Source organism: Osmerus eperlanus, chromosome 15 (genome assembly GCF_963692335.1).
Source record: "Osmerus eperlanus chromosome 15, fOsmEpe2.1, whole genome shotgun sequence".
Taxonomy (NCBI): Eukaryota; Metazoa; Chordata; class Actinopteri; order Osmeriformes; family Osmeridae; genus Osmerus; species Osmerus eperlanus.
The window spans coordinates 810,098-831,471 of NC_085032.1; the positions used below are offsets into that span (position 1 = coordinate 810,098).

The 21,374-nt window shown below is 41.9% G+C and overlaps 1 protein-coding gene across 1 annotated transcript in view; it reads right to left on the reverse strand.

Annotated features, from left to right (window-relative positions):
• gars1 (glycyl-tRNA synthetase 1) overlaps positions 1-19,423 on the reverse strand; it is a 32,025-nt gene extending 12,602 nt beyond the window's left edge. The window contains exons 1-8 of the mRNA XM_062480278.1: positions 19,165-19,423; positions 18,348-18,449; positions 18,148-18,250; positions 17,876-18,017; positions 2,393-2,481; positions 1,004-1,080; positions 752-897; positions 520-669 (exon numbers count right to left, since the gene is read on the reverse strand). Of these exons, the coding sequence (XP_062336262.1) occupies positions 520-669; positions 752-897; positions 1,004-1,080; positions 2,393-2,481; positions 17,876-18,017; positions 18,148-18,250; positions 18,348-18,449; positions 19,165-19,410 (1,055 nt within the window). The 5' untranslated portion in view covers positions 19,411-19,423. The remainder of the gene's footprint in view (positions 1-519; positions 670-751; positions 898-1,003; positions 1,081-2,392; positions 2,482-17,875; positions 18,018-18,147; positions 18,251-18,347; positions 18,450-19,164) is intronic.
• Positions 19,424-21,374: the final 1,951 nt, after the last annotated feature.

Consider the following 21,374-nt stretch of genomic DNA (forward strand, 5'->3'; position numbering starts at 1 on the left):
TTTAAGATCCAAAGTGAAACACAAAGTGCTGTACAGTAAAACAATAAAATACATAAAAGCCCTAAATACAAAGATTCACCCGTCTCATACAAAAACAAAAAAACTGTAACACACCATACAAAGACCCAATACCATCAATATAACCAGACACCAATTTCATTTCAGTTTTCAAAGGCCAAAGCATAGAGGTGGGTCTTAAGAAGAGACTTAAAAACAGGTAGTGAGGCTGCCTGTCTACGGCGTAAGGGTAAAACATTCCACAGTTTAGGAGCTGCTACCGCAAAAGCCCGATCCCCTTTTAGCTTGTACTTTGTTTTGGGCACAATTAGGAGCATTTTATCTTGGTGTGTAAGATGTTATAGGATCAGCTGGTTACTTCCGCAATCTTTAACCTTTACATAATATTTTCGATTATTATCAACTTCCAAAACTACACACCAAGACACATCAAGCAGAGAAATGACACTTAAATTGGTTAGGTTTACCCTCCACTTGTTACTGAGTCATTGAATCCCTCACCTGACACGTATGAGTCCAGAACGGGGTGAGATCTCGTTCCTAAATGAGTTTCCAATCTGAGCAGCAGCAAATGGAAGCTTGCCCTGGTTGAACTCCAAAAGTCGCTTGAAGTTGAGGAAAATTCCCTGTGCAGTTTCAGGCCTCAGATAGCTGCAAGTATTCAGTCACATTTAGAGAAAAACTAAAGGTACTGAAAGGTGTAAAGTTATGCAGCATCAAACTTGCACCTTACCCAGTCATGTTCCCTCCTGGCCCAATAGATGTCTGGAACATGAGGTTAAAGGAGATGGGGGGGGTTAGGTCATTTCCTGTGGTGGGGGACTTGACATTGTACTTCACAAAGAGGTCTGTCAATTTTAGTTGGGTGTAGTTGTCCATCTGAAAAGAGAAATGTACTTCTTGGTCAATAAATTGGACTTCCTAAACACACACACACGTACAGTCTGTTGTATATTTGCAGGCGATATTGATGTTAATTGCAAACCTGAGTGATGACATCTTCCATTTCAGCCTTTTTTGAATCTTGACACTTTTTGTCAGACATCAGTTTCTGTATATGGGCTGAGTTTGGTGATGGGGGGGAAAAAAAACCCACTTGATTAGATTTAAATCTACCTTTTAACGCTCCACTGGGAACTGGTGGCAGATATGGAAGAATCAACTTTGATTATATTCAAATGAACAGTGACAAGCCCCTGCCAATCCTTAAAATGGGTTTGTTTTTTTTGTAAAGGAGAAGGAGCTTTTTGACGAGGCTTTCCATGCGAAAGAAAAGGCGGATTTATGAAAAGCACGGATTTTTAGGACTTTCTGGAACGGCGCTGGGCGTATAATTTAGTAGGGTGAAACAATGTTTGTAATACATATAGCTCAAAAAAAAATATTTCCGCTCTAGTTAACTATTGATGTCCCTAGCAAAGCTCAGATCAAACCTATGCCCTTGTTTCATATCACCACAATTTTTTATGCATCAAGGGCACTGCACCATCTATAATTCTAGATATTTGTGTGCGTCACTGACATAATTGCGGGCACTGTACCCCTAGCCTGGTCCTAACCAGACTCTCGTACATTGCATTTGTACATAGAGTCTGGGCTCGATCCATTGACAAGCGTTAACTTCCTTGAAGGCGGGTACTCTATTGAAGTTTAAAACTATTGGATCTGCCCAGAGCCACTCTGGATCTGGCATAACCAATCGCTAGCGTTCGCCTTAGCCAACCCCTTCACCACTAACGGAGCTGGCTGGAAAATCAAACGAACCCTGTGGGGATCAAAGATTGTTCTTGCTCCGGCTTTAACTTTTGGACATTCGGCAGGGTTGCCACATCGGACCGAAAGGCTTCGCTCGCATCTTTCTCCTCCACCATTACGTAACTACAACTCAAACTAGCGCACGACATCAACGTCGTTCTCAGCCACTCCCTCTGTTCACTGATGGACCGGTAAAATGTTTACCGGAGACATCTGACCAATGCCTCAAGCCCAGACGCACTACAGAAGCACAATGAAAATTGATCGGAAGTACGTAGGAGGGCAGAGCCAGGCTACTGTGCCCCATGTATAATTCCAGGAATCTGCGTGCGCCACCAATTTTATCATGGGCATTATGCACTGTAGTGCAAGTAATCTGTATTTGTGTGTTTCACTGACATCTTAATCACTGACTGCATCATGGGCACTGTACACTAGTTGACAGAATTTTTATGACCTTGTCAAGACGGACAATGTGTGATGACGGACAATGACACGTTGAGAAAGAGGAGGCTTGTTTGTTCCAACTGCAGAGGCTGACCTGTGTCAGCCAGGACAATACCAAAAATGTATTTATTCTACATACATCCAATTATTTATCAGTTTAAAAATAGCTTACCTTTGAGAAGGTGGTCAGCTCGAAAGCACTCTCCATTTTTGACATCTTTTACCATGTAGTCAGCAAACTTATCCACATGCCCTGAAGTCCTGTAATAAAACATTTACACACTGTTTTTACAATAAATAGGCTGCTGAGATGCCACTGGGCTATGAAATTAAAGTTCCCATGCCTTAATTGCAGTTTAATATGTGTGTCAATTAAACCCATAGATCAGGGCTGCGTTTCCCGATAACGATGGATCGTAGCAACGATCGAGCAAAAAACGAAACCATCAATATTTCTTACGTGCGTTTCCCAAACATGCTCGTAAGGAGTAGGCTAATCTATGCACTTTCAAGAGTTACGAATTTTCAAGAGACACTTTAGCTACGATGTCTTTAGGAACGGCCCGTAAAACTAAGATTCGTCCTACGATCAACTTAGGCTTACGACGCTTTCAGGAAACGCACCCCAGGACAGTCCAGCTGTCTCCCGGAACCACTAGGAATTCCCAACCCATTTCAGAACAATGTAATTACCATGTCCTCTAACAACATTAACCAGCATTTGACTCTAGCATAAATCATAATATAATTATAAATCAACATAATCCCTGCAATTCACACATCCTGGAAAAAAGGAGACAACCTTTTGTGGTACGATCCACAGAACACATCTGATGTTTTTGTGGTTTAAGTGGCTAGAAGGGTGTTTATGAAGAGTGGTCAGATGTGTGCATGACGCAAGATTAAACCCAGGAGAGGGCAAATGACAGACGAAGCAATACAAACAAGTGAAAAAAATTACACAGATGACACTGGGTGAGCTACAGTGCATCCGGAAAGTGTTCACTTGTTTACACGTTATGTTACAGCCGTATTTCATAATTGATTAAATTCAATATTTTCCTAAGTTTTACACAACAACCTATAAAGATATTGTGAAAAAAGTGTTGAAAATTTAGCTAATCTATTAAAAACAAAAATATAGCTGCAAGCAGCAATGAGGTGGCCAAACCGGTAAAGCAGGCAAAATGAACAAAAAAACATTTTAGACATTCTCAGAAAAGGGTTAAGTAAATGCAGCTTTTAATCCATTAAAGATTTGCTGAGATACGACCCAACTTCCTGTTTGCCGGCTTTGCCGCAGATTTTGATTGGCTGTACCGATCAAACCGTTTCGAAAATCTAAAATAATTTTGATAGTTTGTGTGAGGATTGCCATGACTATATACAGCTAGACTACAGGTAGCTAGCGACTGCGTTGTACCTAGGGATGAGTATTGATAAGATTAACAATTCTGATTCCATCAATTCCTGCTTATCGATTCGATTCCTTATCGATTCTCTTATTGATTCTTATTGGGCAAGGGGGGGAAAAAAAGAGCACAAACTGGTTAATTTACATACATTTTCTTTTATATAATTTTCTATAATGCTACACACCATATACAGTACATTTACATTATGTCGTTGCTCTTCTTCTACACTTCTATTTGACCTTGGCTGAAAATGGAAGATTCTATAGCTAAGCTATGTCAGTTATAGCTACGCTAGCTTAGCTATAGAATCTTCCATTTTCAGCCAAGGTCAAATCATATAATATGACAGTGTCGCTCAGTTTAGCTAATATTGGGTTAACACGACAACGCAAACGTTTGCTGATAACACACGTCCTCCGATAATTAACGTGAAGTGATCAATAATGGGAGACGAATGTCGGAGCAAAAATGTATGCTTCAAACAACGGGACAGAAGATAACTTGATCGACTACACACAATAAAGGCAAATTGCTTCACACAGTGACAAGTGGTTGTGATCACTTTTGAGGAGTTTAGCTCACCTTTATGAAGCGCGAACGTTAGCTGCACTGCTGTATGCATCTAACACATGACATTCCAGTAACTTCATTCCATGCTGTGTGTTCAAATGCATCTTCATATTTGTGGCATTTCCTCCCTTCGACGAAATAGACTTTTTACACGCGTTACAAGTGGCGTTGTTGTCATTTTGTTGTGTGAAATACAACCAAACTTTAGAACACTTCTGCCTAGTTGCCATGTTTGCTGCAGTCTGAATAAACTATAAAAGTTTGCGCATGCGCAACGGCACAGAGAACCGTTAGGAGAATCGTTAGAAATGGCTGATTCCAAGGAATCGGTTCACTGGGAACCGGTTTCTAAACAAGAACCGGTTCTTGATACCCATCCCTAGTTGTACCTGGCTTCATTTGCAGTGGCTTACAGTCTCGCTAAACAAAAATCAGAATCAGAATGGGATTTATTCGCCATGAAAGTTTGCACAGACAAGGAATTTGCTTTGGCAGGAAGGTGCAAACAAACATATAGGGACCTAAAATTTAAATATGTGGACTATCTATCTATACTAAGGGTACATAAACTAGCAGTACTAGTGGGATTAGAATTTAATTAAATATACAATAAAATAAAATATAAGTTGCCGTAAATTACAATATAAAAATACAAATATTACAAAAAATACAAATGTACAAGATACAATTTTGTAATGCAGTGCAAAAAGCTGTGTGTTTTAAGCAGGAAGTCATTAGAGTCAGTGTGGTCCCTTGGCCTTGTTGAAGAGGCCAACAGCGGAAGGGAAGAAACAGTTTTTGTGGCGTGAGGTATTGATCCTGATGGACCGCAGCCTTCTGCCAGAGGGGAGTGACTGAAACAGGGAGTGTCCAGGGTGGGAGGAGTCGGCCACAATCTTCCTCGCTCGCCTCAGGGTCCTCGAGGTGTGCAGGTCCTCAAGGGCAGGCAGATTGCAGCCAATCACCTTCTCAGCAGTGCGGATGATACGCTGCAGCCTGCTCTTGTCCTTGGCAGTGGCAGCAGCGTACCAGACGGTGATGGAGGAGGTGAGGATGGACTCAATGATGGCTGAGTAGAAGTGCACCATCATCGTCTTTGGCAGGTTGAACTTCTTCAGCTGCCGAAGGAAGTACATCCTCTGTTGTGCTTTCTTGATGAGGGAGCTGATGCAGTTTCCACTTGAGGTCCTGGGAGAGGATAGTGCCCAGGAAGCGGAAGGACTCCACAGTGTTGACTGGGGAGTCACACAGGGTGATGGGGGTGAGTGGGGCTGTGTTCTTCCTGAAGTCCACAACCATCTCCACCGTCTTAAGAGCATTGAGCTCTAAGTTGTTCTGGCTGCACCAGGTCACCAGGTTGGCCGCTTCCCACCTATAATCAGACTCGTCTCCACCAGAGATGAGCCCAATAAGGGTGGTGTCGTCCGCAAACATCATTAGTTTGACGGACGGATGACTGGAGGTGCAGCTGTTGGTGTACAGGGAGAAGAGCAGAGGAGAAAGGACGCAGCCCTGAGGTGATCCGGTGCTGATGGACCGGGAGTCAGAGACTTGTGTTCCCAGCTTAACGCACTGCTTCCTGTCAGACAGGAAGTCTGTGATCCACCTGCAGATGGAATCAGGCACGTTCAGCTGGGAGAGCTTGTCCTGAAGCAGGGCGGGGATGATGGTATTGAAGGCAGAGCTGAAGTCCACAAACAGGATCCTGGCATAGGATGCTGTGACATGACAACCAGTGACATGGCAGGCTCGTTGGCTTTGGCTGGATTTGAACTTCTTACGTTGCCCTATCCTGAGGGGGACAGGGGGAGAGGAGGAGAGACCTATCCTCGTGAGCTATTCTCAGTGCTGGAAATTACTGTATTCAGTTACTGTGTAAAAATATAAGCAGTTTTTCAACTGGCAAGCGGTTGTCAGATTTGGCCCAAGTTTAAACAGCTGTAATTCAGTCTTATTTTGACATGTCAATGTGATTGTGGTCTGAAGATAATCTGTGCCAAATTTGGTGAATATTGGAACATTTTTGTTGGAGGAATAGGGAAAACACTTTTTATAAAACGTAAAATGGCGGCCGCATCAATTCATCTGTTATCACAAGTTAACATGTGTCAGACAAGGGATCGCCCCCTAGCGGTTAGATGACACAACCTTTTGTGGTCCTCTTTGGAACAGGGTCTCCACCTGTACCAAGTTTGATGTCAATTCAGCAAATATTTCCTGAGATATGATCTCACTTCCTGTTTTGGCGGCTTCATCGCCGACTTTGATCAGCTTTACCGGAAAAACAGTTTTGAAAATCAAAAACCATGTGAAAACGTTTGTGAGGCTTGATCTGAAGATAATTGGTGCCAGATTTTTGCTTATTGCAGCGCCACCTAGAGGTGAAATGGCAAGACCTATTGGACCTCTTTAGAACAGGGTCCCTAGTCCTTATACCAAATTTGGTGTCAATGCAGTAAAGAGGTGCTGAGATATGACCTCACTTCTTTTATGGTGGCTTGGTTGACGACTGATTGGCTGTTCCAGTCAAAAGGTTTAGAAAATCAAAAAAACGTGATGTCTTTTGTGAGGCTTGGTCTGAAGATGATCTGTGCCAAATTTGGTGAAGATTGGACAAACTTTATAGGAGAGTTAGCGAAAAAAACGCTATATTCAAAATGGCGGCCACATCAATTCGATTGGCTGTAACTAACAAACGATTTCGAAAATCAAAAATCCATACGATAACTTGTGAGGCTTGGTCTGAAGATCATCTGTGGCAATTTTGAAGAAGATTCGACAAAAATTGTAAGAGGAGACACGAAAAAACGCTTTTCCTTAACATTCAAAATGGCGGAGAATCTATATAACTGGGTATGACGTCATAGTGCGTTGGACTCGTCTTGATCCAGGGAATACAACAATACCTCATTTTTGAAAATGAGACGTGGTTCAAAATTTAAGTGTGTAAACACCTTCAACTTTGACCCATTGGTGGCGCTAGAGGGTTTGAAATGGAGACATGAAACTTTGTGAAATTGATAAGGGGACTGGCCCCAAAGAGTGTGCCAAATTTGACAACTTCTGACAATACGGTTCTAGGGGCTGCCATAGACTCCCATGGCAGAAGAAGATGTATAATAATAATAATAACTACAGAGGGTGCAATTTCTGTGGAAATTGTAGGGTGTGCTTGCTTGCGTCGGTTGCACAGGGGTCCGTTTTTTAATGCCATTTTTACAACTGATATTTCTGTATATTTTATATAAAAATGCATACTTATTATTTATAAAGATTACATAGATTTAAAAGCATCTTTTTTTGCTGCTCATTTACAACTCAAAAGAGTTGTAAAAGAGTGAAGTGTAGAATAAAATAGATGTCTTCTCATTTCCCCTGCAAGAGGCAGCCTCATCGTTGAATCAAAACAAATACATTTGGCAGACCGGTGTAAAAAATGTCCTTTTAAGTTTTTCACTTATCGTGATATTTTCAGGCATTTAGCCTACTCATATTGCATTCATTCATGAATAAAGAACCCCCTTTGAAGATTATTCTACGACGTTACCGGCAGTAGAAGATGGAATCGCGATTCAAACAGTACCATCTGCTAACTGAAAATATGCCCCCCAAAACGTAAATAAACTTGACATTTATTTAGTGGAAAATCGCTCATTCATAAAAAGTTCACTGGTAGCGATCATTGTCAGTAACAACGCAAAATGCGATATAGCCCTGTGTGGAGAAGCTGCCCCGGTAAATTGTACTACTACGGTACAGTACTAGACTACTGCTGTGTTCGTCTTGGTAGCGATTGCGTTGGTTGAATTGGATTTAACGTTCCGTTGTACGGTTTAGGCTGAAATTAATTATTTTCATGAACAGATTGACAAAGTTTAGGCTGTGGCAATGAAGTTCAGGTTAGTAGTTAGATAGACTTTTGATTTAAGTAAGGGGAGTGCCGAACATGTTCTGTCGCCGTTTGACTTCCTAAACAGCTGTGTAGATGTTTTTGTAGTGTGTCTCGCGTAGGCTACAGCTTTGCAGTGAGCAACACTGGTTTGAAACCACAGGTAATGATAATTTCACCAACAAATCGTTTACTTGTAATGTACTGTCATAATAAATCCTACCACGAAAATGTATTTGTGAGGAATGTTTATTTTAACGATTAAAAACAGATGCATCATAGACCACTGTAGTATGTGTTTCCCGGGCAACAGAGGCTAATGTCATGATGCTAATACTTCAGTGAAATAGTAGACTACTGTTTCCGAAAGTAGATGTACTTCCTTAATAATATCAGCTTATATTGTACATTACACATCACAAGTGTGTGTCATATCACAAAGTAAAATTTGTAAATAGTTATCACCCTGGCCTCTTTGCTTGTGGCGTTTCTGCAGCTGCCTTGCAGTAAAGCAGTTAGCTTAGCTATCTCCCAGAAGTTAACGAGCTGCTAAACTAATGTTCTGCTAGAGGTAGTCACGCGAGTTTTCGTGACGTTAGTGACGTAAGTAGCGTCATTGACTGTGGCTAGCAAGTTAGCCACCGTTAGCTTCACTTTTCGCCACAAAAACTTAATTTCTACTTAAACCATGCAACGGAACGTAAATCCCAATAGAAGCAACTCAATCGCTACCAAGACGAAACTTTTGACACCTAGGTTGTCTATGTAGGCCAAATATTGATTGAGTTTTAGGGGGGCAAAAATAATAATAATAATATATATGTGAGAGAACAAAGGTTGTGCCCTTGCCGAAGGCAAAGCACACCCAATAACTAGAGAGGGTACAATTTCTGGGGAAATTGTAGGGTGTGCTTGCTTGCGTCGGTTGCAGGTGGGTCCGTCCTCTAAGTTTTTCCCTTCCAGTGATATTTAAGCATTTAGCCCATTGCATATTTCATTAAGAACACCCTTTGAAACAGCTGCGAACCCCCTTTGAAACAAGCTACTGTAACAACAATGTCACTGGAAGTATATTTCAGATGGAATCGCGATTCAAACAGTACCGTCTGCTACTGAAAATATGCCCCCCAAAACGTAAATAATAAGTTTGACATTAATGTAGGGGGAAATGGCTAATTCAAAATAAGTTTGCTAGAGGCAAGCTAGCTGCTGTTACTCCACATTTCACTGATTGTTTGAAAGCGCCGGAAATGAGTATGTTTCTTTTGACATGAAGTTTAGCTGTGGCATTGAAGACAGTACTACACACTGCCAGTGGGCGAGCCGAGTCTGACTGAGGCTAACGTCAAAACAAGCCGCGGTGTCACTCAAATTCCAGGTTTTACACAAATTACAAAAATATGCTGACCCGTTGGCTGTCTTCGCCATATCTTTAAAACACTGCCCTTCTGATTTTTGATGTAGAATTGACCCTGGTACGAAATTAAGAAAATACTCATCCGAGATCGACAGCTGACGCAATGGTCAACGGAGGCTGACGGGGCTCTCACCTAGCAAAGCAAACCAATCAGTTTTTACAGCAACCTACATTAAAATCTCACCGTCTGGCTGTCTTCACAATAGTCATATCGTCATAAAATTGCCCTCCTTCTGTTTTTTGGTGTAGAATTGACCGAACTTTAAAATTACGAAAATACTAGACTACTATGATGCTTGCATGGCTGCCGCCTAGGCAGTCTCACGGGCGACCCGCACTCGCTCAAATTACAAAGACTTTCACGACCTAAATCAAAACTCAGAGATGGCAGTTCCACTCGAAATTGCTTTCTCAACAAAGCCCAATGGTTGGTAATTTTGGGGGTTGGCATTTTTCACTCATAATCCAAGCTCCAACTTGCGTGCTAGAATGTCTATATCACGTTGTATCCATGCGTCGTTGCTAACGTGTGCTGACGTAGTGACGTAGGCTAGCACTGAGTACCCTTCGTTGACAGAGGGCACTTTTTGGCACAAAAACCCAATTTCTACTTAAACCGTGCAACGGAAGGCAAATAAAAATACAAGCAACTTAATCGCTACCAAGACGAAACTTTTGACACATAGGTTGTCTATGTAATCCAAATATTGACTGATCCTTAGGGGGGCAAAAAGAAACAATAAGAAATATATATGATAAGGAACAAAGGTTGTGCCCTTGCCGAAGGCAAAGCACACCCAACTAGAGAGGGTACAATTTCTGGGGAAATTGTAGGGTGTGCTTGCTTGCGTCGGTTGCAGGTGGGTCCGTCCCCTTAAGTTTTTCCCATCTAGTGATATTTTCAAGCATTAAGCCTACTCAAGAACCAGCTTTGAAACAAGCTACTGTAACAACGTTGTCACCGGCAGTATTTCAGATGGAATCGCAATTCAAACAGTACCGTCTGCTAACTGAAAATATGCCCCCAAAAATGTAAACAAGTTTGACATTAATTTAGGGGGAAATGGCGAATGCAAAAGAAGTTTGCTACGAGCAAGCTAGCTGCTGTTGCTAGCCAAACGTCACTGAGGGGATTGTTTGAAAGCGCCAGAAATGAATGTTTTTTTTTACATAAAGTTTAGGCTGTGGCATTGAAGACAGCGACGCACCACACGTGCTTGAGTTTAAATACATTATTTAATGTGACGTTACTTACTGTACATGCAATTCTTGATTTGCATAAGGCCAGACACGGCAGGCAAAAATATCGTTTTATCATCGACTGGTCAATTTTGAGATTTTTGGCTATTTTGCTTCTAAAACATGTCTATTTTCAAATTAATTGAAAGCAAACATACAAAATACACATTTAGGTGTTTATTTTAGTACACTTTGTCTCTTTGCGTCGGCAGATTTCTCACAAATTCAACAAAAGTTAGCATTCTAATGTAACGTACAGTACTGCGATCGTTGTCTGCACCATGTCATCAATGGTATCGTTGGAAAGCTCTCTTTCTCCTGCACGGTATTATCGGATCCAAACATGGTCATTTCCTTTGTACCAACCACCAATCGTGAAAGTACAAAGGCGGGTTTAAACCTCGAAACGAAATCCCATTGGCTAGTATCCATTTCTGACAACGTGATTCGTTCAAATGCATCACGTGACGTGTTCTGACACTTCCTGTTTAGCTTGCCTTTTAGCGGGACCTTTAAATCTAAAAATGCCAATATCAACGAAGACAAAACCCTCTCAGAAAAGACGACAACAATTATTACTAGCAAGAAGACAAATTAGACCAACAATCGAAACAGATAATGAAATTCCTTCACAAAGTGCATCCAAACGTAAATTGTCATTCAGTAAATTAGGAGATAGCGAGGGTGAAGAACGCGCCACACAGCAGTGGCTGATCATTCATGTAGCGCGTTTGAATGAACTTGTCAGTGAGTTAATCTGTCCTAATTGCGCAGGGACAGGCCTTAAAATTAATATAGATCCGCAGAATCATGGGTTCTGCAGCAGTTTACTACTTGAGTGTAGTCTGTGTGAAAGAGAGAGATACCGCAAAAGTGTCTACACATCTACGCGTCTTCAAGACGGAACCAGGATCGACGTCGCGTTTGATGTGAATGTGCGAATGGTGCTCTTAGCGCATGAGTTAGGGATGGGGTATGCTGCTCTAAAGAAAATAGGTAAAGTGTTAGGGATACCTGCACTTCATCTGAAAACCTATCAGAGACATGACAAGAGAGTGACAGGTATGGAAACAGGGTTTAGATAAAGAAAACCTTAAGTTATGGGGGAGCAATAAATGCATCTCTCTCACTCAAGCTGTAAAATTGGTGGCACTATTGAAAACTTATGAAGTGTGGCATTGTTGTGTTTCTTCTCCCCCCTCCCCTATATTACTGATGGCTCCACTGTAGCCTCAATCTATCTGGTTACAAAATAATAAAGTAATATTTCATTCATAAAACCATTATGTGGTCAGTTTTACTTTTATAGGACAGACTTTTCCTTTCGATGTCAAAGTGAAGAAAGATGAAACATTTAAATAATGTAGCCTACCAGTACACATTTATTTTTCCTTTTGTGGCAGAAACATAACACACAATTAGTATGTGATTTGGATAGGACATGGAGGCAGCTTACAAAGGATGCGAGGGAGAGAGGTTATTCTTATTGTGTGTCATACTTCTCCCACAAAGTAAAAATACATGTATACTGTATCAACAAAACTTAACCAGGTGAACAGTTTGTGATACACTATACATTTCATTTTAGTGGCAGAAATTGAGAGGGCTGGAGTCACTTCACAAGACCAGGGAGCAGATCAGGCAGGCTTACGCAGATGTTGACCCAGAAGTGGCAGAGTTGCTGAGGGAGGATGCAGACGCAGTAATCAACGGCACCTGGCAGAAAAGACGCTTCACCTCTCACTATGGGATTGGTGTGTGCATTGACCTCCTTTCAGGACTGGTGATAGACTATGAGGTCCTATCCTCTTGTCATGCTTGTGCTCTGAAGGACAATGCCAAGCGAGAGAATAAAATAACAGAGCAGGAGTTTGACAGCTGGAGAGAGACACACAATGACTGTGCTAAAAACTTTGCTGGATCTAGTAAGGCAATGGAGCAGGAGTCAGCAAAGGGGATGTGGGCCAGGTCTGTGACTCGCCACCAGGTGCGGTACACTGAGATGCTGTCAGATGGGGATAGTGCAGCATTTAGGCAGGTAGTTGCACTGAACCCATACCCTGGGCATGAAATTGTCAAATTGGAGTGCATCAATCATGCTCACAAGCGAATGGGAACAGCATTGAGAAAACTGAGTGCACAGGCGAAGTTAGGAGGAAAGGGTGTGGGAAAGCTGACTGCAAGTAAATGTAAAACATTACAGAATTATTACAGGGGGGCAATACTGAACAACCAGGGTTCAATAGATGGGATGAAGGCAGCAATATGGGCAAGTCTCCTCCACTGTATGTCCACTGATGACAACCCCTTGCACACCAGGTGCAATCCCTCCTGGTGTTGGTACAGGAAGGCAGAGGAGAATGAGGAAACACCAGGTAGCCATACACACCATGCTGGAAACTTTTTAACACGAGAGGTGGGGAAGCAGCTTATTCCAGTATACCACCGCCTGTCGAGTGACAGCCTGCTGCAGCGAATGCAGCATGGAGGCACTCAGAATACAAACGAGTGCCTAACTCCGTTATATGGGCGCGGTGTCCAAAAACAGTCTTTGTAGGGAAAAGCAGGGTTGAGGCAGCAGCCAGTATGGCCATCTCTACTTGTAATGAAGGTGCCTCTGCCATGCTCACTGTGATGGAGAGGTTGTGGCTTCAGAGCACTATTGTTACTGTGGATGCAATGAGGGAAACTGATCGTTTCAGAATTGCAAAAGCTGAGGCTGTTACCGCCAGCATGAAACATAGGCGCAAGTGTCTGAGCACAGAAAAAAAACAGAAAAGACACAAGCAGGAAGTGGATGAGGGGGTTACATATGGAGCAGGCATGGAGAACTAGGCTGCAAACACAATGATTAGGCTAACTAGGTTAAGTTAAGTTAAGCAGGATGGACAACCACCAAATCAGTGTGGCAGTTCTAGTAGCAGTGTGTGTCTGTGCGGGTGTATTTTACTACAGTTCTGTTCAGTTAAAGGCCAATGCTGGTTCAGTTTTCAGTTTTAATGTGTTTGAGATGTTGTCTGTTGTTGTTGCTAAGATCTTGATGAGATATTATGTCTGTAAATACTGCTTTCAAATACATTTGTATAAAATTTTACAACACATATTTTTCAAAGGCCGTTTTTCTCATGCTCTGAGCGTGAAATCTCCACTTATGTAGTACTTACATACATCAAACCTTATATTTATATTCCTATTTACTTTGTCTAGGGATTTACAGAGGGGTTTGTTTATAAATATTTCAGAGCCTGTTTTATTCAAAAAAGTGGCGAAAATCGTTTTTTTATGAGTGTTGACAGTATTTTCTGATTTCTGAAGTGATAAAAAGAGATATCAAAAATATCCTCTGTAAAAAACTTCATATTCAAAGTATCAACAAAAGGACACAGTTTTTACCTAGCTTTAACCAATAATCAGATTTCAGTTATGGAAAAGTACGCATATTTAATTAAATTATGCCTCATTTGCATACAATTTGCATATCCAAATAACATATTCAGAAAACTTGTAATGCAAAAAAACATTGTCTTGATATAAGTAATCAACTGGGGAAGTTTAGTGGTGATATCTTTTAGTTAAATTTTTTACCCTATTAACCTGTGGTGTCTGGCCTTAAATGTACATGTGCTGATAGTACACCACAGCACAATACTCGCTGTGCAACTGCACATCAATCTATGCGTCGTTGCTAACGTGTGCTGACGTGGTGACGTAGCTAGCACTGAGTACCCTTTGTTGACTAAAGGCACTTTTTGCCACAAAAACATTGTAACCTCCTAAACCGTGCAACGGAACATAAATAAAAATACAAGCAACGCAATCGAGACCAAGACGAACATTTTGACACAGGCGTTGTCTATGTAGTCCAAATATTGACTGATCCTTAGGGGGGCGAAAATAAACAATAAAAATAAATATATATGTGAGAGAACAATGGTTGTGCTCGCCGAAGGCGTGAGCACACCCAATAATGAGAATACGTAGAAACACTTAAGGTGGGTTCGCGGCTTGGCCACCAATCACAAGTATTCACAGCATTTGCCATGATGCTAAAAATTTAGCTCAGGTGCATCCTGTTTCCACTGATCATCCTTGAGATGCTTCTACAACTTGAAATCCACCTGTGGTAAATTCAGTTGATTGGACATGATTTGGAAAGTCACACATCGATCTAAATAAAGTTGCACAGTTGACAGTGCATGTCAGAGCACAGGCACAGATCTGGGGAAGGGTACAGAAAAATGTCTGCAGCACTCTGAAGGTCCCAAGGAGCACAGTAGCCTCCATCATCCTTAAATGGAAGAAGTTTGGAATCACCAGGACTCTTCCTCGAGTTAGCCGTCCAGCCAAACTGAGCGATCGGGGGAGAAGGGCCTTTGTAAGGGAGGTGACCAAGAACCCCATGGTCAATCTGACAGAGCTCCAGCATTGCTCTGTGAAGAGAGAACCTTCCAGAAGGACAACCATCTCTGCAGCAATCAACCAATCAGGCCGGTATGGTAGAGTGGCCAGACGGAAGCCTCTCTTTAGTAAAAGGCACGACAGCCTGCCTGGAGTTTTCCAAAAGGCACCTGAAGGACTCTCAGACCATGAGAAACAAAATTCTCTGGTCTGATGAAACAAAGATTAAAACTCTTTGGCCTGAATGCCAAGCGTCATGTCTGGAGGAAACCAGGCATCGCTCATCACCTGGCCAATACCATCCCTACAGTGAAGCATGGTGGTGGCAGCATCATGCTGTGGGATGTTTTTCAGCGGCAGGAACTGTGAGACTAGTCAGGATCGAGGGAAAGATGAATGCAGCAATGTTCAGAGACATCCTTGATAAATCTGCTCTGAAGCACTCTGGACCTTAGACTGGGGCAAAGGTTCATGTTCCAATGACCCTAAGCACACAGCCAAGATGACAAAGGAGTGGCTTCGGGACAACTCTGTAAATGTCTGAGTGGCCCAGCCAGAGCCCAGACTTGAACCTGATTGAACACCTCTGTAGAGATCTGAAAATGGTTGTGCACCGACACTTCCCATCCAACCTGATGGAGCTTAATAGGTTCTGACCAAAAATAGGTGTGCCAAGCTTGTAGCATTCTAATTAAAAAGACTTGGTAAGACAAAAGGTACTTCAACAAAGTATTGAGCAAAGGCTGTGAATACATAAGTATATGTTGTCGGTCGCCTCCGTAAATTTTGGTGCTGCCTCCAGCTCTCAACAACTCCAACGGGTGTCTTCTTAGAAAACCCTATTTTCAAACGAGCATCGCTCTCTGTGAATTTCTGCAATTCAGGCATCACGCCATTTGGTGGCACTGTATCAAAATTAGCACAGTCTTCCGGGAAAGGCTCTGCTTAACCCTCGTGCTGCCTTCGGGTCACATGACCCAAAGGTTCATAACGAACCATCGTTGTGTTTACCCAATTTTACCCAATACAAAAACAAATTAAAATCATTTTCTTTTAACCTTCGCAATGTGGGGGGTCTGAGACAGCCCAACGGTTAAAAGAAAAGGCTTCACTTTGTCTTTGTATGCGGTAAATCTGTCGCAATACGACGGTGGGTCACAATGACTGATGGGTCAGAATGACCCGAAGATAACACAAGGGTTAAACTGCCAATGAGGAAGAAAAGAGCAGCGATTTTCAACAAGGGATTTCCCCCAACAGAGTCTTTTATCCCTACTGTAGAAAAGGAGTTTGTCAAGCAGGACCCTGATATTTTGTGGCTGTGCAACAGGTTAAATATGCTTTCTTTTGCATCCAAGCATGTCCAATGCCTTAAGGTGTCCTAAATAAACAATACATCCCATCAGTGAATACAGTTTTGTTTTACAGCTTAGTGTTAGTTACCAATGCTGGTGAGCTAGATAGCCAAGTTTAAGCTTCGCTGATATTGCTCGTCGAATAAGTGATTTCTTTACAAGATGAATTTGCGAGGAAGATGGTAATGAAAGCAAGTGAAACAGTGCAGATATCATCTTGCGGCAACTTTGTCACAGGGCTCTCAAGTCTCATGCATTCACCGGGATACTAATTTCAGCCATTTCTCAGGTTCTCACCCAACACCTAGTATTTCTCACGCATTTCAACCATTTCTCATGCTGGGTAATAAGGGAGGACTTGTCCCGCTATATAGCCTACAATTAGGGGCAGATTTCTGCTGAGTTGATAGATGCCTCCATTTATACAGAGTTAAAAACCAGCCCATCAGAAACATCACCACCAGCTTGGATGTGTTGGAAGGTGGCCATTGATGGACCAGACCAGACAAGGAATGCATGAAAAGGTTTTCCCTAATGAAAAACTGTTTAAATGTTCTGCCTCTGGTTGTGAACTGTGTAGATAAAAACAATGGCTTTCATGTCATTTATGTTGAAATTATTAAAACAATGCTTTAGCAAGTTATTTTCTTCAATCATCAATACTAGAACAAATGTTGCTTGTGAAAAGTGCTTGCTTAACCCTTCTGCTGCCTTCGGGTCACATGACCCAAAGGTTCATAACGAACCATCGTTGGGTTTACCCAATTTTACCCAATACAAAAACAAATGAAAATAATTGTATTTTAACCTTTGCAATGTGGGGGGTCTGAGACAGCCCAACGGTTAAAAGAAAATGCTTCACTTTGTTTTTGTATGCGGTAAAGTTGTCGCAATACGATGGTGGGTCACATTGACTGATGGGTCAGAATGACCCGAAGATAACACAAGGGTTAAGCCTGTTGAAGACACAGTACACATGCTTGTGTGTGCACATGATCAGGATGGTACAACCTCCTCCTCCTCATTTTGAGCCAGGAAAAGCCATGGTATTGTGTGTAGAATTTTTTTTTTAAATGAATTGAATCAATTTTGGAATAAGGCTGTAACATAATATGTGGAAAAAGTGAACAGCTGTGAATACTTTCCGGATGCACTGTACATACATTCTAGTCTTGAAACTCAAATTCCAACTAGAATATTCAGTGGGTCATCACAATATATTCCTTTACACACTAGATTTATGCTTGATGTCCCTATGATTGTGTAGATATATTTAACTGTGTAGCTGAGAGGATTTTAGAAATACTTTGGGTGAAATGATTCATATCTAAAATGGCAGAGTAATGCAAGATGTGGGCTGAGAAACACCCACTTGAGGACCGGCTCTGGGGTCAACATGGTGCAGTCAATCTCTAGGATCTGCTCCTCCTGGATGAAGTGTTGCCTCCAAGCCTGCAGGATGTTATTCTTCAGAGCACAGCCCACAGGGCCAAAGTCATACAGTCCACTAACACCTGATCAGGATCATTGTTGTGTCACTGAATTACTCTGCTTTATAAATATAATATGACTATAATTTATCATTAATTATACTAATGACATTAATCAGTCTGTTCAGATTCCTTATCGTTTGTTGGCTCCTACCTCCATAGATAGCAAATGCCTGATCATAGAAAAATCGCCTCTTCAAGGTATCTTCCATCTTGGTTCTGTCTACTATGTCATCGTTGGGCTGCAAGGCCAGTTCCTGTAAAATGAACGATAAAGCATGCTTAGAAATGCAGTAAAGGTCAGCCGTTTTCAAGGTATTACTGTGACGTGTGAAGTGACGGGACAAGACACACCTTAGCCTCCAGAGTTTTCTTCCTTGCTTTTAATTCAGACACAGCTTTTGTGACATCTACGTCAGGGGCATTCTCCTGTTTCATTTTCCGCACCAATTCACCCTAAAAGACACCAAGTAAGCCGAACAAGCAACGGCTCAGCAGTGAGAAACATTTTAAGGCATCTGATTTAAATACCATTACATCAACTTGGTCAGATTCATCTTCTTAAGTCTGCTAATATTGCAGTAAAATGAAATGCACCGTGAATGTCTTCTTAGCCAGGCCAGACACTTCAAATGACAAAGAGAATCTGCAAGCGTTGCTAGTGAAACGTGGCAAATAATTCGAAACAGCTAGCTCTACAGTAGCTGTTAGACGTTCAGACCTTTCTAGCAAACTTAGCCAGGTAGCAGGCTGCGTAGCGCTTAGCTTGTGTAGTGACAGCCATTCATTCATTCGTGGTCAAAACTGAATTTGATAAAGCCTTACCCATTTTCATCGTGAAGAAGTTTACTATAGTAGTGCGTTTCAGACCTTTAGTTCCTTTTAGGCGTGCAGCACAGGACAGTCCTTGCTGACTACTATACTCGACAAATAATGCGATGTAGCTTGCTAGAGCTAGCTAGCTACTGTAGTTAGCGTACCGGCTGCAAGCCAGGCTAGATGTGATGATTAAAAACATTTAAGGATTGAGAATGTTTGAGGAAATCTGTGAAACATAGCAAACCAGGATAACTTAAGTAGACAGGAGAAAGACAATTCAGCCACATAACTTTTAAAACTACCAGTGAAGTTGTACACGTCCGCAAGACTGCAGTGGTATTAGCTAGGTTACCTGTTCTTTGACTGCAAGCCTCAGTGGGGCAAGCACTTCTTCAATATTGCCATCCATGTTTTGTCCTTCAAAGTGTTGAAACCAAAGACTTTTCTTTTTCTTACACAAGCAACCCGACAAGGAGAAATCCCTGTATGGGACTTGAGAACGACAGGTGAGCGGTAAAACCTGGACCGTCGGCACCAAGAACAAGGTAGTTATCTCAGTGCTGGTCCTCAGCAGTGCTAATGATCCGCTACGAAGCATGGACAGTGAGACTGGGTGGTGTTTGAAGAGAATGATGAAATCAAAGGAAATAAGTAAATGTCACTCCCGCCAATGGTCGGCACTTTCACTATTCTTGCCAAAACACTAAAACCGCAGATTCGTTTAATATTGATTGCGACTAGAGACTGGATTATGCATTAATCAAAACATCTAAAATCTATTACTATAATTCCAGGAATCTGGCTGTCAACATTTCTGTGTAAAATATATATTTTTCATAATTGGCAAAACGTAATGCATTCTATTATTATTATTGTGAAGCTTTTGTATCTTTTTTTTTGTTGCACTTCGCAAATTTGAAACAGAATTCTTTTAGCATTAGATTTTTTTTAGCGTTTGAAAGTTTTTGTTTAATTTGATTGATTGAAACAATAGTTCTTCGTTTGCACTTTCAACCCCACAACCTTGGGCGGGCTTTAGTCAAGCCCCCACCCTCTCGCTCCTCGGTCTTGAAGCAAATGCCCAAATGGATCTTGGCAGTATTGCATTTCTGATTTGGTACCCGGCCAGCGGCGTAAGGGAGTTACGACCAAACCCGCACCCCTCGCTCCTCGGCTTAACCCTTGTGTTATCTTCGGGTCATTCTGACCCATCAGTCATTGTGACCCACCGTCGTATTGCGACAACTTTACCGCATACAAAAACAAAGTGAAGCATTTTCTTTTAACCGTTGGGCTGTCTCAGACCCCCCACATTGCGAAGGTTAGAAGAAAATTATTTTTATCTGTTTTTGTATTGGGTAAAATTGGGTAAATACAAAGATGGTTTGTTATGAACCTTTGGGTCATGTGACCCGAAGGCAGCACAAGGGTTAAGGCAAAGGCCACAAGAAGGATCTAACTGCAGACCTCTCTCCTCAGGGCCCTCGGACCGGACCTCTCTCCCATGGCTGCCGCCGTCAGTATTTCCAGTATCGCCATGGCAATACTACTTCTCAATCAAGTAGTACTTTTTTGCTGACCTTCTGGCGTTTATTTCATTTAGAAGACTAAAGTAAACTGTATGAAAACCTAATTTCAAGTAGTGAAGAATGTAATAAAATCTGCTGCGATAAATGAAAACATTCGACTTTTGAAGGCATTAGATTGGCTCCTGCACGTTTTGTTAGTGTTCTCTATGGTATCTCTATGTTCTCTATGGTGTGATTTTGAAAAAAAATAATACTGGGTGATAAAACACACATATCTAGGAGAAGTCAAGAAAGCAAGGTTCTGGAATTTCATACAGTGCGAAGATACCATTTATTTTCTCTTCACTGGGGTCAAATGACAAGGTTGGTACAACCTTCAAAACCCTTCTCCTCATGAACCATAGATCCAATCGACTTGAAATTTGTTACAGATTTGTAGAATACATGTCTTTCTATAGGGTCAAATTGAATAAGGAATGTAATACAAAATGGCTGAAAGAAGTGTATTTATGTAAATGTCCACATTGCCACAATATCTTTGTGTTAATAAATCAAATATAATTTAGACTGATGGTTTTTCAAACGTTAGTGCCTTCAAGTTGACATCATTCTGAAGTACCATATGCAATTTCACCTTGATATGTCAATATATGATTGAATTCAATTGAATGGCTCCAGAGCGCGCGCACACTCATCCTGCCCCTTGACACACGAGCGAGCATGGCGATACACACACACATGCTTTCTGAAAATTGTGTGCTGACCAAGCCCCAGTAGCGGTTAGAACCGAAACTGTACTGTACTGTAGCGAGTGGTACATGACAGTGGAGCGAGTGGTACGTGACAGTGGCTAGTGGTACATGCCAGTGCCTCCACTGGCACGTGACAGTGGCTAGTGGTACGTGCCAGTGCCTCCACTGGTACGTGACAGTAGCTAGTGGTACATGCCAGTGCCTCTACTGGCACCTAGTGGTACGTGCCAGTGGAGCTAGTGGTACGTGACAGTAGCTAGTGGTACATGCCAGTGCCTCCG